Source organism: Chiloscyllium plagiosum, unplaced genomic scaffold (assembly GCF_037043375.1).
Source record: "Chiloscyllium plagiosum isolate Xiang-an unplaced genomic scaffold, Cpla_swu_hap1 HiC_scaffold_30, whole genome shotgun sequence".
Taxonomy (NCBI): Eukaryota; Metazoa; Chordata; class Chondrichthyes; order Orectolobiformes; family Hemiscylliidae; genus Chiloscyllium; species Chiloscyllium plagiosum.
The window spans coordinates 30,459,691-30,477,835 of NW_028270168.1; the positions used below are offsets into that span (position 1 = coordinate 30,459,691).

Sequence of the window (18,145 nt, forward strand, 5' to 3'; positions counted from 1 at the left end):
GGAGACTCAGGGGTGTCCTTATAGAGGTTTATAAAATCATGAGGGGCATGGATAGGATAAATTGACAAAGTCTTTTCCCTGGGGTGGGGGATTCCAGAACTAGAGGGCTTTAGGGTGAGAGGGGCAAGATAAAATGGGACGTAAGGGGCAACTCTTTCACGCAGAGGGTGGTGCGTCTATGGAATGAGCTGCCAAAGGAAGTGGTGGAGCCTGGTAAAATTGCAACATTTAAAAGGAATCTGGATGAGTGCATGAATAGGAAGGATTTAGAGGGATATGGGCCAGGTGCTGGCAAATGGGATTAGATTAGGTTAAGATATATGGTCGGCATGGACAAGTTGGACCGAAGGGTCTGTTTCAATGATTACACCTAGAACATAGAAAAGTACAGCACAGAAAAGACCCTTCAGCCCACGATGTTGTCCCAAGGATTATTCCTAATCTAAAATAAAATAACGTAACCTACGCACCCCTCCATTCACTGCTATCCATGTGCATGTCCATCAGTCGCTTAAATGTCCCTAATGACTGTTTCCACCACCACCACTAGCAATGCATTCCATGCATTCGCAACTCTGTAAAGAACCTACTCTGATGTCTCCTCTATACTTTCATCCTAATATCTTAAAACGATGACCCCTCATGCCAGTCAATTCTGCCCTAGGGAAAAGTCAGGCTATTGACTCTATCCATGCCTCTCATTACCTTGCATACCTCAATCAAGTTGGGTCACCTTTTCCTCCTTCTCTCCAGAGAGAAAAGTCCGGGCTTAGTCAACCCAGTCTTTGTAAGACAAGCCCTCCAGTCCAGGCAGCATCCTGGTAACCTTCTTTGCACCCTCTCCAAAGCCTCTGTATCTTTCCTATAATAGGGCGACCAGAACTGGACACAATATTCCAAGTGTGGTCTCACCAGGGTCTTGTAGAGCTGTGGCAAAACCTCGCAGCTCATAAACTCAATCCCCCTGTTAATGAAAGCCAAAACACCCCATATGCTTTCTTAACAACCCTATCCATTTGGGTGGCAACTTTGAGGGATCTATGCACTTGAACACCAAGACCTCTCTGTTCCTCCACACTGCCAAGAATCCTGTCTTTAATTCTATATTCAGCATTCAAGTTCGACCTTCCAAAATGCATCACTTCGCACTTATCCAGGTTGAACTCCATCTGCCATTTCTCAGCCCAGCTCTGCATCCTGTCTATTTCGCGCTGCAACCTGCAATAAGCCCTCGATACTATCAACGGCACTTCCAACCTTTGTGTCATTGGCAAATTTACTAACCCACCCCTCAACCTTCTCATCCAAGTCATTTATAAAAACTACAAAGAGCAGAGGCCCAAGAACAAAGCCCTGCGGGACCCCACTCACTACTGACCTCCAGGCAGAATACTTTCCATCTTCCATTCTCTGCCTTCTTTCAGTCAACCAATTCTGAATCCAGACAGCCAAATCTCCCTGCATCCCATACCTCCTGACTTTATAAATGAGCCTACCACGGGGAACCTTATCAAATGCCTTGGTGAAGTCCATATATACCACATCCACTACTCGACCTTCGTCAACCTGTTTCGTCACCTCCTCAAAGAACTCAACAAGATTTGTGAGGCATGACCTGCCCCTCACAAAGCCATGCTGACTGCCTTTATCACTCTATGCTTTTCCAAATAGTCATAAATCCTATCCCTCAGAATTCTTTCCAAAACCTTGCTGACCACAGACGTAAGATTGACTGGTCTGTAATTGCCAGGGATTTCCATATTCCCGTTCTTGAAAAGAAGAACAACATTCGCCTCCCTCCAATCCTCCGGTATGATTCCCTTGGAGAGTGAGGAAGCAAAGATCTTCGCCAGTGGCTTAGCAACCTCCTTTCTCGCTTCCTGGAGCAACCTAGGATAAATCTGATCTGGCCCTGGGGACTTATCAATCTTAATGTTTGCCAAAATTTCTAGCACATCAACTTTGTCAATCTTGATCTGTTCAAGCCTGTTTCCCAGCTCCTCAAAGTTCTCATTCACAACGTGGTCCCTTTCCTTAGTGAAAACCAAAGCAAAAAAATCATTTAGGGCTTTCCCTATCTGCTCAGACTCCACGCACAAGTTCCCTATGCTATCCCTGACCGGCCCTACCTTCTCTCTGATCATTCTCTTACTCCTCACGCATGAGTAAAATGCCTTTGGGTTCTCCCTAATCCATCCTGCCAAGCCTTTTTCGTGTCCCCTCCTGGCTCTCCTCAGTCCATTTCTGAGCTCCTTTCCAGTAAGCCTGTAATCCTCGAAAGCTGTGCTAGATCCGTGCTTCCTCCACCTTACATAAGCTGCCTCCTTCCTTTTGATGAAAAGCTCCTCTGTTCTTGTCATCCAAGGTTCCTTAATCTTACCCCTTCCTGCCTGGCTCAGAGGAACCAATTTGTGCATCACTCGCAACAATTGCTCCTTAAACAGTCTCCAACATGTCTGTTCTGCCCTTTCTGTGGAACAATTGCTCCCAATCTGTACTTCCCAACTCCTGTCTGATAGCATCATAATTTCCTTTTCCCCAATTAAATATCATCCCTTGGTAACTGCTCCTTTCCCCCTCCAAGGCTGTGGTAAATGTGAAGCAGTTGTGGTCACTGTCACCAAAGTGTTCTCCCACTGCGAGATCTGACTCCTGTCCTGGCTCATTGCGGAACACCAAATCCAAAATGGCCTGTCCCCTCATCGGCTTGTTCACATACTCAGTAAGGAAACCCTCCTGAACACACCTAACAAAAACGGCTCCATCCAAACTATTTGCGCTAAGGAGTTTCCAATCAATATTGGGAAAGTTGAAGTCACCCATAACAACAACCCTGCTACATCTGCATTTTTCCAAAATCAGCTGGCCTATGAGTTCTTCAATCTCCCTACTGCTATTATTAGGGATTTGTAGAAAACCCCCAATGAGGTGGCTGCTCCCTTGGTGTTCCTAACTTCCACCCATATTGACTCAGTAGACAAACCTACCTCAACAACCTTCATTTCTGTAGCTGGGATGCACTTTCTGATTAGCAATGCTACACCCCCTCCTCTTTTTCCACACCCCTTGTACTTTTTAAACATTCTAAACCCTGGAACATCTAGCAACCATTCCTGCCCCTGTGAAACCTAAGTCTCTATTCTCGCCACAACATCATAGTCCCAAGTACTGATCCATGCTGTAAGTTCATCACTCTTATTTCTAACACTCCTTGCGTTAAAGTAGACATGTTTTAACCGATCCCTTTGTTTCATCACATGAAAAACCTTCTCGATGGATTCACTACCTCCTGTTGCTGCCCCATCCACAACTACCCCCCTCTCAGATATGTAGCTCCGGTTCCCACCCACTTGCCAAACTAGTTTAAACCCTCCCAAACCTCACAAACAAATCTCCTACCCAGGACATTTGTGCCCCTCCAGTTCAGGTGCAACCCGTCCTTTTTGTACAGGTCCCACCTTCCCCAGAAGGCATCCCAATGGTCTAAGTATCTGAAACCCTCCTTCCTGCACCAGCCTCACAGCCATGTGTTAAGCTGCACTCACTGACTGGGTGGTGGGTGGGAGGGAGGCCCTATGTGTAGGATCTCTGATTTAGATCTCATCCACTTAAAAACATCCCAGCAGCCCTCCTTTCTCTCCGCCCTCTCTCCTCGCCGCTGTATTCAAAATGGAGACCTGACTCTCGAGGCACGTCTCTTTTTAAGTGGGAAAAACTGACTTACCCGGCAGCCCTCGCTTCTCTCCGCCCTCTCTCCTCGCCGCTCTGTTTAAATCTCTATGATTGTGTAATGGTCATCATAAAACCATTGGATTGTTGTAAAAACCCAACTGGTTCACTTGCCCTCTTTAGGGAAGGAATCTGCAATCCTTATGGGATATGGCTAACATGCAGTCCAGACTCAACACAGTAGAATCCTCTCAAAGCCAATTAGAAATGGATAAAATGCTGGCCTTGCTAACAATACCCACCTGCCGACGAATAGGGGAAAATACACTTCTTAAAAAGTTATAGTGCAGCTATGTAATGTATAAAGATTCTGGTAAAACATGAGTGCAAATTATAGAGTACATTTCATGTAGAAAACATCCTAATGTGTTTAACAAAAGAATAATCGGACAACAATTGACATCAAGCCAAAGGAGATATTAGGAAAAGTGACTAAAACCTTAAAGCTTATAAGTAAGGGCCTTAAGATGCAGAACAGGTTTACTGAGAACGAATTCTGATCTTCCTAACGAAAGGTATAGATTGTCAATGTTAGGGCAAAGGAATTGGGTGATAAAGAGGAAAGAGATGGAGGAATACAGAGAGCTTGAAGTGCGTTGAAGTTTATGGAGGCTATAAATTGGCATGCTATCAAGAAAGCATTGGGATTGTTTAGTCCCGGGACAGCACAAACATGGATGATGGGGCCAGATGCAGACAATCTGAGGCAGGAAGTTTCGCAATATTTTAGAAATGGAAATAAATGTTTGTTTTTTGATGAACAAGACAACCGGTCCTTAATTCAGCTCAAAGCTAAAAAGAAGACGTCACAAACAGGATTATTAATCCTCAAATTGAGGTTAATCAAGGAAGGGCAAATCTGTGAAATTTGATGTTTATTTTCATGTTGCTGAGAGGCAGCATGAGGAATTGGAGGAGCTAACAATAGATCATTTGGGGACTCCAAACATATTTGCTTTAAATTGGGAAAATAAACCACTTATGGCTATAACTGAATACATGAGAGTGAAACCAGGCAAAGCTGGGAAATGGAGATGCAGTGGTCAAGGGTAGTTTGGTCAAGCATGTTCAAAATTGTTGGGTTGAGATCCTAGGTATGATAGTGTACTCCAATCACAGTTGCGGAAAGTGTGATTTGTGACTTTAATTAGAATATTTTCAGTGCTATGAGAGGTACAGAAGTGTGTTTGGAGAGATTCGGTAATGGAGATATGGAAGGAGGGTCAATGATTTTGGGGACAATAGCAAAGAATTTGAAGAAGAGTAGAAGGTTTAAGAAGGGGCTGTTTTCAAGAAAAGATCAGCTTCTTATGGAAAAGGATGATAGCCAATATGAAAAGAATTATAGAAAGATGGGTGAAGTCCTAGAATTTGATCTAGGAAACACAGGTAAACATCTGAGAAGCACATAAATTAAAAATGAATTTGATCTATTCAATAAATCAGCTAACTATTGAATTGCATTATGGCAATTCAACAAAAGCCTCAATACTATAGCATTTTACTCTTTTACCTAAATCTTCAGTGATCTATGCCATGTACTATTTCTGCAAATTTTCAAATGCGACTCAAATTGCTAGCAAAAGGTGCTTAAAGTCCGGCTTACTCTCCAGTGTTTCCTTTTTCTCTACTGGAGAATCGTTTCTCACGTTCAGTTACTGCTTTCTTCCTCAACCTATTCCAAATCAAAACCAATAGATTGGTGCTTTATTGCAGAGGAATAGCCCTTTCCATATTCTGTTTGGTCCAAAATTGAACTGTATGAAACTTGTATAAAATTTTAAAAATGTAAAGCATCTGATGGTGTCAGAAAAAATAACCTACCCCCAAACAGTAAAGTCTGGCTGCAGAGGATACAAGTTGCTTTGCCCTAGAAAGTTATGGCCACATTTACAAATGAAATCAGATTTACATTTTAAATCCATAACTGCAAACTGTACAAGAGGACTTCCCATTTATATGCTTAACTACAGGTTATTTTTCAACAATAGATCAGCAAATTCTGGGATTTTGGATGAAAATAAATTGATCGCACAATTACTTTTTGTTTTGCGTTCCATTTATATTGCTGAATTCTTCAATTCTATGTGCTTAGTTGGGCCAATACAGCAATAGCAAACAACGGCAATTGTTCTTGCATTGTGAACTTGGTTTTGTTCAACAGGGTAATGATGAGACATTCTACACAAACTAGAAATAGTAATGGAGATACTTGCATGTATTTATTGAGGCCAACAAAAACTCATTCCACAATGTTTACTCTGAAGGATTATCTCCAGTAGTAAATATACTGTTGGGTAATGATGAAGTCTTGAAAGGAAAACCAAAACCAGAAGTTCATACCTGTTTCAACTGTCAACAGCAAGAGTTTTGATTTTATGTAAAAAAAATGCTAGATGACACTTTGGCAGAGTATGTCAAATTGAAGCCTTTCACATGACTGGATTCTGGGTAATCCAAGATGGAGGACAGGAAAAATCTCTGGCTGTAAGAGCTGCTCCTTTTTTTGAGGTATTTTAGGTGTTGGAGGTGATTTCCTCAAATTCCAGGAGCAGCAATTACTGTTTTATATGCTGTTGCATTGTTTTGGAACTTTGGGGAAAAAAAGTCAAAACAACAGCAGTTTTAAAAGGGAAAAGAGCAGACAAAGGAAGCACATGGTAAGGACAATGCAGGAGAGAGAGAGAGAGAACCTGCATAGTTACCGTCTTTGCTGTTTGAATTCGTGTATCGCTGGACATCGGAGTGCATCTGGGAAAATTAACAAACTGTGAAATTCACAACTAATCTTGGAGGAGCTGTTGGGCGAAGTTCACAGCACAGAATCAGATAAGTTAATTGTTGTTTTAAGTCTGTCCAAGAGAGAGGCTGTATTAGTGAGTACAGTGGGTTCTTTCTTGATTATATGTTTTTTGGAGATAAGTCTCTTAAACATTTAAGAGGCATTTGGATGGGTATATGAATAGGAAGGGTTTGGGGTGATATGGGCCAGGTGCTGGCAGGTGGGACTAAATTGGGTTGGGATATCTGGTCGGCATGGACAGGTTGGACCGAAGGGTCTGTTTCCATGCTGTACATCTCTATGACTATGACCTCTATGATTTGAAATAGTTACTGAATCATTTAGTCCTCCTGTAGTTGGAAACTAAAGTGGTCATATTGAATAATTAACATAACTTGTGCAGTTTGGAAATATGCTGGAAATGTGTTGCTGGAAAAGCGCAGCAGGTCAGGCAGCATCCAGGGAACAGGAGAATCGACGTTTCGGGCATAAGCCCTTGAAGGGCTTATGCCCGAAACGTCGATTCTCCTGTTCCCTGGATGCTGCCTGACCTGCTGCGCTTTTCCAGCAACACATTTCCAGCTCTGATCTCCAGCATCTGCAGACCTCACTTTCTCCTCCAGTTTGGAAATGTATCATGTTCCCTGCTCCTGGAGTTTAAGAAAAACCTGTAAAAAAGATAAATTGTTCAACAAAAAAAGCTTAATTTGATGTTGTGTTAATGATGTAGTGCCATTCAGTGCTTTCAATAGTTTATTCACTTTATGTAAGTAAAGTTTAGAAAAGGATTTCCACCTGTTTCCTTCCAGTTCAGCTGTGTTCCAGCAGCCTGTGATCTTCTTGGGCGCAGATGTCACACACCCACCAGCTGGAGATGGCAAGAAACCCTCTATAACAGCAGTAAGTTTGTACTTTAGGATGTCAAATTATGTACTGTAATAATTGTCAGTGAAACATAATTGGACTTTTATGTGCTGGGGAAAGAAAACTTGTATAAGCCCTGGGCTGTGTGCTTCTGTGTGATCTTAGTGTTCACATGTTTATGGCTAATTAAATGGTCTGGTTTATTATGATTGGAGTAATTATAACGTGTTCACCATTATATTCCACTACTATATTTGACTGTTTAAATGGCCTATCCCAATAAGAACCAAAAAGATATAACTACTATGAGTAAATACTGAAAAAGTGAAATTCAAATTCTGCAGAATGAAATAGTGTGAACAACTCAACCACCTGTTACATACGTGTTGTAATAGCCAAACAATTTGCTGCCTATGTATTTTGTGCTCCTTCCTAAGTTGAGTTTCACTTGAGGTTGCTGAGCTAAATTGTTGTTTGGCTGAGGAACTCTGTAGATTAAAATGAGCTTGTCAGTTTCAGTGAGTAACTTAAGAGTTTAAATTATTTTAATATTTTGAATGTATAACAAAGCGATCTGTGTCCAGTGGTCTGTATAGGTTTTTAGCACAGTTTCCTGTGTATTCATTATGTAATACTTGACATACCCACATTAATCAGAAACTTATGCTGATATTTTGTTTGCAAACAGTAATCCTGTCGAGAAAATAACAGAGTTATCTTCCTACCAGTTTAACTGGATGTTAAAAATACAGGGTACTTTGTCAAAGAACAAAATCAATTATTTTGATCCATGTGGTAACTTTACTCTCTCAATCCATAAATGGTTGGCATCAGCAGCTGCAAATTCTGACAGTATAGTAACATCATGTTCCAATATAATAACAATTACTATTTTAAAAGTAATTTAATGAGAAGCATTTTAAAATGTTTTCATAACAGGATAAGATACATAGAAAAAATTAGAACAATTATTAAACATGCTTTAAGCCCCCAAGACTACTTGCCTTCCTGGATGAAATTTTTCTCTGAGTTTGTAATCAATATCTTTGGACTAATGATGGAATTCCAGTGAATACAAAGAGTCTGGAGGTTGTCCAAGTTTAGTTATGTTAGGAAGAAGTGTTGATTTATTTATCATGCTTTGGTGCTTCACAGGAACAGTTAAATATAATCATATTGAAACATTATCTTATTGCAGGTGGTCCATCTTATAAAGTGCACTATTTGGTACACATTTTTTCTGCACCATCGGCTCAAAAATGCTTTTGTGTAGTAATTTGCTGGGTGTGTGAGCTGATAAGAGTAACCCAACAAGACATTTGGAATCTGTGATCAACTGTTATCAATGAGATTTAAGGATTAAGAAAGAAACAGGAATGACTGAGAAAGAGAATTTGTCCTAGTTTAGAAATAAAAAGGGGAAGATTTAATTACAAATGTAAAAAAAAAATGAAGGCTATTTAAAAATACTAAGCTTGCCATTAAAATTTCTAAAAATAATTTACACACAACAGTAAGACTGAATTGTTTAAATTGTTACCTTTCTGGATTAGAGAGGTTTATTGGATTGCCAGAACAACTATTAGTGTGATTCTGCTTATTATTCCAGTGTGTAGCATCAAGTAGGTCCACTGAAATTTGCTTGCTAAAATTATTTTTTTCTCATATCAATTTTCTAATGCCTTGTCTCTGGAGGACATTGAAGTCAGTCCCAGTAACTCTGAAAGTACCCTACAATTTATTGGTGTGTGAACTTTAATGACAATCCCTGATTGGCAATTCAACCACCTAAGCATCACTGCCAAGCCCCCTTTGAATCCTTCAACTACAAACACCGACCCCCCATGCGCGTGCACATACGCACACACTCCTTTCTTCCACAGGGATTATTCAATAACTATCCTTTTAGCTCAAATTTCTAATTGCTTTTCTGTTTGACCTTATCTCCAACCAGACTACACAGTTATCTTTCTATTTGTAAATGTTGCACAAAGATATGTTTAAAAATTAAAACCAAATGGTTCCCTGGTCCGCGTTAGTTTTAATTCTCTTATCCTTTCAAATGTGCAGTGTCAGCAACAATTAATTATTTCAAGTGACAAGAAGGAGCTGAATCAATAAGAAAAAGCAATAGTTTGAATCTGTTCTTTCTCTGAAATGTTTGAAGTGAATGAGTTCATGATTGTTAACAATAATGTCTCCACGGTCAAATTTGTCAAAGTGATTAAAGTGGCTGCTACATGCTTCCCTTTCAGAACACCATTTCAACAGGCTATTTAGTAATGAATCTTCATTCACTGCAGCACAAATGAGGATTTTATTTTAAAACATACTTAACCAAATGTTAACATAGTGGCACATGTAGAGCTAATTTTTCTCTTCTAATCTTGATTATTTAATTGCTAATTTAGCCTTTCTTTAGTCTGGGTCACAGTTGGGTAATGTTCATCTGTGTCAATGTTGGCCCCCTTTTGGAATTAGAATTTTGCAAAGTCATAAAAGGTATCAGTATAGTCCTTTTTTTTTGTAGAGCCTCATTATGTATACAGTGATGTCAGGATACAGAAGCTGTATTTGGTTACAGAATGAAGTGAAGCTGCGTTCCTACATTATCAGCACTAAAAATAATGTTTAAAAAAAGCCTACTGGTGGCTACACTAAATGAAATAAATCCAAAAATAAACTTTATTAAAGCCCCTTAATTACATCTGCAACAGGAGAAAAAGACTACCAGGTTTTTGTGTGGCTGCTGCAGCTTTACCAGGAGGACGCATCGGGAATGACTGACTATGACCTATGATTATATTTCCAAACCTTGAAGTCAAATTACTTTTCTAACAAACTTTTTTCACAATATTTTCACCTTCCTTCCTCTTTTAATGGTATTGGCTCTGTATTAGAGTGCAGTTTTGCAATTATTGAAGGGCTGTGATGCGTCATCTGAATGTGATCTTAGAAAGGGAGTACTGACAGGCAACCTGTCATTGGTAGAATCACAATTAACACCAAAGCTGTCTTTCTGCCCAGCCATCAACATTCATCTATGACTGATTTCCAGTAGAAATTGTTATGTAACATTGGAATGAGGCGGCTTAATTCGTATTTTTGTTCTTTCTCTCACAAGCTCAAGGATGAGGGAGGCCATTTGACCTATCTAAGTTAATCCATCCAGAGCTTGCCAACATTCCCTTACAACAGCATTGTTTTATTTCTAGAATGATTCCAGGAATTTCCCTATTTATCTCTACCCAAAGGTCTACGCCAAGAGTTGATTATGCAACATAGAAAAACTTATGCTACCATTTCATAAATTTTTCTAATAATATCTGGCCTCATCCTCTTGACTTAATCTAGACATTTTAGCTGAAAGTAATATGCTAGGTGGACTTTTTCACGTGATTTCCTGTCATAACTCTGCAATAACAATTGGTGCCAAGGGTCAGCATTACAGCTCTCTTCCACTCAGTCAATGCACGGATCTGCACGCTGCATGGTCTTAAACATAGAAAATACGAGCATGATTAGACCATTCAGCCCATCAAACTAACTCTGAAATTTACTGTTATCATGCCCGCTTCTCCATCTCACCATACTTCTACTTTTTCACTAAATCCCTTGGCAACTTTAGCTTCTAAAAATCTATTTGCTTCTTAAACATATTCAATTATTTTGCCTCCACAGCAGAGCCAAGGAGGCCTACAGCATTGAAAAAGGCCCTTCAGCTCATCAAATCTGCACTAGTCAAACAACCATCCAACTAACTCTAACCCCACTTTCTGTTTGTTCCAATGTTTTGTTATCACAGTGTACATCTAAATATTATGTCATGAAGGTTTCTGCCTCTACTACTCTTACAGGCAGTGAGTTTCAGATTCCCAGCACGATAGAATCTTTTATCACTTTTGCTCTTCCACCTATTTTTTCTCCCCCTGCCCCTGAGCCAATCTTGCTGCACTTTCCTAGCATCTAAAATGCAAAATCTGTTAAGAGAGATGACTCCAGGGGATTCCTGCATTAGCTGCTGGCGGTTTTATTCTGGCAGTCACCTATTCCCTTTCAGTTTGTGCACACTCTACCTGAGGTGTGACCACCTCACTGTACATGCTAATCACAGATCTCAGCATTGCAGAAGTTGCACTTGACAACAGCTCCTGTTCCAGATACAAAACACAGATTTCCAGTAGAAGCAGTACACATGGTCACCCTGGACATGAAGTGTCCCTGACTTTCCACAATGCATTGGAGGAGCATTCCACCTGACCGAGCCACCTTGTGCTTAAATTACTCATTTTCCATTTCCTCCTGTGATTTAAAGAATGTTCAATATATACTTTACCACATTCTGTATACGTAAAACAATTTTAATCTAAACTGAGGACCAATTTTTACTTTAAGTACTGCAGTGTCGCCATTAAGCTCTTGGTCCCACTTGATGACCTTATGTTTTCCCTGCAATGTCAGTCTTAAATTATTTTAAGCTAACCCCTCATGTTCAACTCCTGGTCTCCTTGAGGTGGTTTCCCAGTGATGTCACACTACTTATGTGTCCCAAATGTGAAGATTGCTAGTGCTGTTTGAAGCTGCCTCAATCTTGAACTGAACCTGAACTCTCCATTGCTTTCTCATGCTGTTTCAAGCATCCCCAATCTAATGCTGGCTCACTTGACAGTCTCGTTACTCTGAGACTGAATTAGCAACATCAGTCTGATCAGTCTATAAAGTTTGATCATGCCTTCTTCAGCTTTAGTTTTGGCTGCGGAGCTCAACATCCAGTTGGTTTATGTTGATTGCATCACTGCTTTATTATCATATGTACTGGGACCAATGTTCGGTGAAATAAAGCAGACCTACTTAAACTCATTGATTCATCAAGTAAAGTTCAGGATTAGAACCACCTTAAACTGTGACTAACAATTGTGCACTTGCATCTTGACATTTTGTTTCATTTTGAAGTCAGACATTTGATGCAAAATAACAGGAGAGCCAGTAGGAAATCTGATTTTGGAAAGTTTACAAATGACACATTTTCTGAAATCAGGAAACAATAACCTTGAACCTTCTTGTGGAAAGATAATCCAAGCCCCAAATCCAATAAAGGCTTTGCTTATGAATCAGATGCACTGCTTGATGTGCAAGATAGTGCAACAAGTAAATACATGCCATATGTGCAGAGCAAACTTGCAGATTAGCTAGCTCCCTTACAATTCATGCCATAGAGTGGAAATACCTAAGGATTGATTAATTTATGGGATGCCATTCTAAGTTAGAAGTTAGTTTATGAACTCTACACAGTATAGAATGGCAAAAACATGAATGGATTTCAGGTTTTCGTCCATTGTCAAACTCTCCTGATGCTATACACTTTTTGTCTCTTTTGAATTTATACTGCATTAATGATTTGGTAAATTAATTCTCTTTTCGAGAAATCTTGGGGGCTAGTCAATGATTGCAGTCTTGTTTTTGAGTTTAGAGGAATTTATTTTCTTGTAAAATCAGACAGAAGTACAAAACAGTGTAGAACAATTCTCGTCTTTTTCTCTGCACTCATTGAAATTGACAGCTATAGAGATTCAGATTTACTCTGCAAAACAAAAATGAACCCAAAAAGCATAGTTGACAGTGGTGTTCCATTTTTGCTGGAAATTTAAACTTGGGACTCTCTTGTCTCTATCTCTACCTATGAGCATAAGTCAGCCCTTCTGTTTCCATGACATTGCTCTTGTAATTCCTAAATTAGCCAGCAGGCAATAGTCCAGAACAGCCTGATGTCTAGTTTCTTGTGTGTAGAAGCCTCTATTTTACAGTTTTTGTGTACCATTGGTTTGGATGACATTCAGAATTTGTCACCCACAGATCGTTAATCTGTGACTCAGTGGAACAGAATGTTGGATTGCTGTGTTCAGCTTACAGCAAACTTTCCTGGTCAACAGACACGTGATTCCATTTGAGAGAAACTATATTTAGATAACCATTGAATTCAATTTCCAGTCTGCATAGATTTAGAGTTAGCTTGTTCCAAGCTTAATCTATAGACATAATGTGGCCTGTTAGATGCTGAGTTAATGAGATAATCCAATCCCTGTCTATAATGAGTCCTGACTGCAGTATGAATGCTTTCCTTCAGCACATTTCCAAATTCTGAATTTGGAATATTGTGTGCCAGAATGCACAGCATCTACATTTCCTGATGTATGGAAACAATTCATCCTTTTTTGTTTTTAATTGTCAGATTTGTGTCATGGCTCAATCTAAAATAATGAAGAGATGGGAGCTTTGTGTGTTTGGAACATTTGATAATTTGAGCTTTTCCCTGAGAAATATATTGAGAAGGAACCAGAGATGGCTTATCTTTATGAACACATTGTGCTTCAGAATATCTGGTACGTTCAGGTCTTACACATTGTACCATGCTTTCTGACTGTACACATTTTCTTTCACAGCAGTACCTTTGTGAGTCACCAGTTAACTCGCTAACAGAACTTGTTGCCTGGTAACAACAACTGCCAGCTGACTCATAGACTAATACAAAATGATGTCACTCTTTCCATTGGTGGAACTGTGACTTTATTTAAAGAAAACCATTTTACAGATGTTCTCTAACAAACTGTAGATTTTATTTGCTGTCAGCTTGTATTTTCTTATCAAGACTTGAAAATAAATAGACTCTATCCTATTATTATGTAAATATTAATTTCCAAAAGCACAGGATACAAGAGGCAAAAGAATGAAGCCTTCTGCACAAGCCCAAGAGAGAGGACACTTCAAGTCCTATATGAGTTTTCCGTTCTGGACTGAGATGAGTTTTGTTTTCACTGAGTGGTGAACATGTTGAATTCTTGACCAAGTCACTGGATATATTTAAGAAAGGCCTAGATTTCGAGAAGCTAAAGGTTTCAAATGGTATTGGGAGTGAGTGGAAGCATGGTGTTGTGATCAAGGATCAGCCATGGTCATGCTAAAAGCGGAACAGGATTGATGGGCAGAATAGCGTCCCCCCTGCACTCGCACACCTACCCTTCTTTTCATGTTTTACCTAGCCAAATTATTCAAGGAGAAAGTGAAGACTTCAAAAGCTTTTGAAATTTAACCCTAATCAACATAAGAAATAGGAGCAAGGGTAGGTCATTTGGCCCCTCAAGCCTATCCCACCATTCTATGAAAGCATGACTTATCTACCCCAGGCCTTTTTCATAACAGCTCCTCTTTATATACTTGGTGATTTAGCTTGAACAACTCTCTTGGATAGAGAATTCAAGACATCCAGTAATCTATGAAATTCCTTCACACTTATTTTAAAGGAGTGTTCCCTTAGTTTGAAATACCATCCCACCAAAGTGGAAACACCTTCTCAACATCCACCCTGTCAAGCCCTCTCAAGATCTTATATGTTTCAATAAGATAATCCCTCATTCTTCTAAACTCTTATAAATAAAGGCTTAACCTGTTTAGCTGTTCTTAGTCAAAACAGTGGCACTTTTAAAAGGAAGAGGAACAAAGGTGAGGTCAGTGCAGGAGAGCGAAAGAAACCCATACTGCTAACTGACTCAGCAGTGAACCTGCGCAGTTACTGCCTTTGCTGTTGAATTCATGTAATGCTGGACATCGGAGTGCTTCTGGGAAAAGTGACAAACAGTGAAATTCACAACTGATCTTGAAGGAACCTGTTTGGGAGAGGTCACAGCACAGAGACAGATAAGTGATTAGTTTCATGTATGGCCTTGGAGCCTTGCTCTAAGTCTGCAGTAGTGAGTAGAGTGGGTTGTTTCTTGAATTTATGTTTTATTGAGCTATTTCTTTTGATTAAACTTAAAAAATATAAGCCATAAGTATTAAGTTAGTCTGGAGCAGTGTTTTATAGAGGAATAAGATGGTGCTATTTTCTGGGTCTGCAGATTGGAAGAAGCAAAAATGGCTCTTAGTAGAGTGATATGCTGCTCTTGTGGGATGTGGGATTTTAGGGAGAGTCTACGTATTACTGAGGATTATATCTGCACTAAATGTCATTGATTGTGAATGCCATCAGATCGAATGGAACGGTTGGAGCAACAGTTAGAGGCAATGAAGAACTTATAAGAGCAAGGGGCTATGATGGATGGCATTTATAGGAAGGGAGAAAAGATGCAGATAAAGTCCCATAGATGGGTTTAACATCAGGAAAGGTAAGAGAGGTAGGCAGGTTGTGCAGAAATCTTCTGTGGCTATCTCCATTTCAAACAAGTATGCTGTTTTGGAAATTGTAGGGGGTGATGGATTCTCAGGAGAACGTACCACGAACAGCCAAACGTTTGGTTTTGAGACTGGCTCTGATGCAATGAGGGGTACATTGGGTTCCAAGAGATCGATCGTGTTAGGGAACTTTCTAGTCCGAGGTACAGACAGATGTTTCTGTGACCATTAGTGAAAAATCAGAATGGTGTATTGCTTCCCTCATGCCAGGATCAAGAGAGAGTCCAGAATGTTCTCAAGGGGGAGAGGGGCCAGCAGAAGGTCATTGTCCACATTGGAACCAACGACAGGAAGGGAAAAGGTTGGAATTCTGAAGGGAGATTAGAGAGTTAGGCAGGAATTTAAAAGGGAGACTCTCAAGAGTAGTAATATCTGGATTACTCTCAGTGCTACGAGCTAGTGAGGGTAGGATTAGGAAGATAGAGCAGATGAATGCATGGCTAAGGAGCTGGTGTATGGGAGAAGGAGTCACATCTTTGGATCATTGGAAGCTCTTTTGGGGTAGAAGTGACCTGTACAAGAAGGGCGTATTGCACCTAAATTGAAAGGGGACTCGCACACTGGCAGGGAAATTTGCTAGAGCTGCTCAGGAGGATTTAAACTAGTAAGGTGGGGGGCATGGGGACCAAGGAGATAGTGAGGAAAGAGATCAATCTGAGACTGGTAAATTTGAGAAAAGAAGCGGGTCAAACAGTCAGGGCAGACAGGAACAAAGCAGAGAACAAGGTAGGACTGATGAATTAAACTGCATTTATTTCATGCAAGGGGCCTAACAGGGAAGGCAGATGAACTCAGGGCATGGTTAGGAACATGAGACTGGGATATCATAGCAATTACAGAAATATGGCTCCGCGATGGACAGGATTAGCAGCTTAATGTTCCAGAAAACAAATGCTACAGGAAGGACAGAAAGGGAAGTAAGAGAGGAGGGGGAGTGGCATTTTTGATATGGGATAGCATTACAGCTGTAGTGAGGGAGGATATTCCCAGAAATACATTCAGGGAAGTTATTTGGGTGGAACTGAGAAATAAGAAAAGGATGATCACCTTATCGGGATTGTTAGATAGATCCCCTAATAGTCAGCAGGAAACTGAGAAACAAATTTGTAAGAAGATTTTGGTTATCTGTAAGAATAATAGGGTGGTTATGGTCAGGGATTTTAACTTTCCAAACATAGACTGGGACTACCATAGTATTAAGGGTTTAAATGGAGAGGAATTTGTTAAGTGTGTACAAGAAAATTTTCTGATTCAGTATGTGGATGTACCTACTAGAGAAGGGGCAAAACTTGACCTACTCTTGGGAAATAAGGCAGAGCAGGTGACAGTGTCAGTGGGGGAGCACTTTGGGGCCAGCGACCATAACTCTATTAGTTTTAAAATAGTGATGGAAAAGGATAAACCAGATCTAAAGTTGAAGTTCTAAATTGGTGAAAAGCTTATTTTTGACGGTATTAGGGAAGAACTTTCAAAAGCTGAATGGGGGCAGATGTTCGCAGGTAAAGGGACAGCTGGTAAATGGGAAGCCTTCAGAAATGAGGTAACGAGAATCCAGAGAAAGTATAAAGGGGAACCTCGATTTATCCGAACGAGCTGGGCGGGCAGTATTTTGTTCGGATAATCGATTAAATGCCTTTCCTCTGGGGTTTGGAGTTTTTAAAGTCTGCTCCCTGTTCAGGGGACAAGGTGCGTGAGGCCCTGCCCCAACTCCGCCCCCTGCCAACTCTGCCCGTCCACCACCACTCCAAATAGAGCGCGTGCGTACACACGCACAATTTTTTACTGCAACTTTTTGACCGGTTCCACCTCTGCCCTGTACATGACAATGTTGGTCAGATTATCTAGGGAAGGGGGGTGGGTTCGGTTACACCCCTCTATAGAACTCCAGGGAAAGTGTGAGGAGAGAGAGGACAGGAGGTTAGTCATTTGGAGACGGTGCCTGTTTAATCACTGTAAACAAAAGATGCGATCTCTGTTGGAAACATGTCTTTGATCTAATGTTTCTATCAGGACCTTGAGATCTCCTTCAGATAATCTGATGTTTGGATAATCGAGGTTCCTCTGTATTCCTGTTAGGGTGAAAGGAAAGGCTGATAAGTGTAGGGAATGCTGGATGACTAAAGAAATTGAGGTAAAAACAATGACTGCAGATGCTGGAAACCAGATTCTGGATTAGTGGTGCTGGAAGAGCACAGCAGTTCAGGCAGCATCCAAGGAGCTTCGAAATCGACGTTTCGGGCAAAAGCCCTTCATCAGGAATAAAGGCAGTGAGCCTGGAGTGTGGAGAGAGGTTTGGTTAAGAAAAAGAAGGCGGCATATGTCATGTACAGGCAAGATAGATTGAGTGAAACCTCAGAAGAGTATAAAGGCAGTAGGAGTATACTTAAGAGGGAAATCAGGAGGGCAAAAAGGGACATGAGATAGCTTTGGCAAATAGAGTTAAAGAGAATCCAAAGGGCTTTTACAAATACATTAAGGACAAAAGGGTAACGAGGGAGAGAATAGGGAGGCCCCTCAAAGATCAGCAAGACGGCCTTTGTGTGG

At 40.4% G+C, this 18,145-nt stretch overlaps 1 protein-coding gene and 1 long non-coding RNA gene across 4 annotated transcripts in view; one reads left to right on the plus strand and one right to left on the minus strand.

Annotated features, from left to right (window-relative positions):
* Nucleotides 1-18,145, plus strand: part of LOC122563675 (protein argonaute-1) — a 117,906-nt gene that overhangs the window by 82,564 nt on the left and 17,197 nt on the right. The window contains exon 14 of the mRNA XM_043717729.2: nt 7,321-7,411. Coding sequence (XP_043573664.1) covers nt 7,321-7,411 — 91 coding nt within the window. The remainder of the gene's footprint in view (nt 1-7,320; nt 7,412-18,145) is intronic.
* Nucleotides 1-18,145, minus strand: part of LOC122563676 (uncharacterized) — a 94,108-nt gene that overhangs the window by 46,036 nt on the left and 29,927 nt on the right. The gene's annotated exons all lie outside the window — the stretch shown is intronic.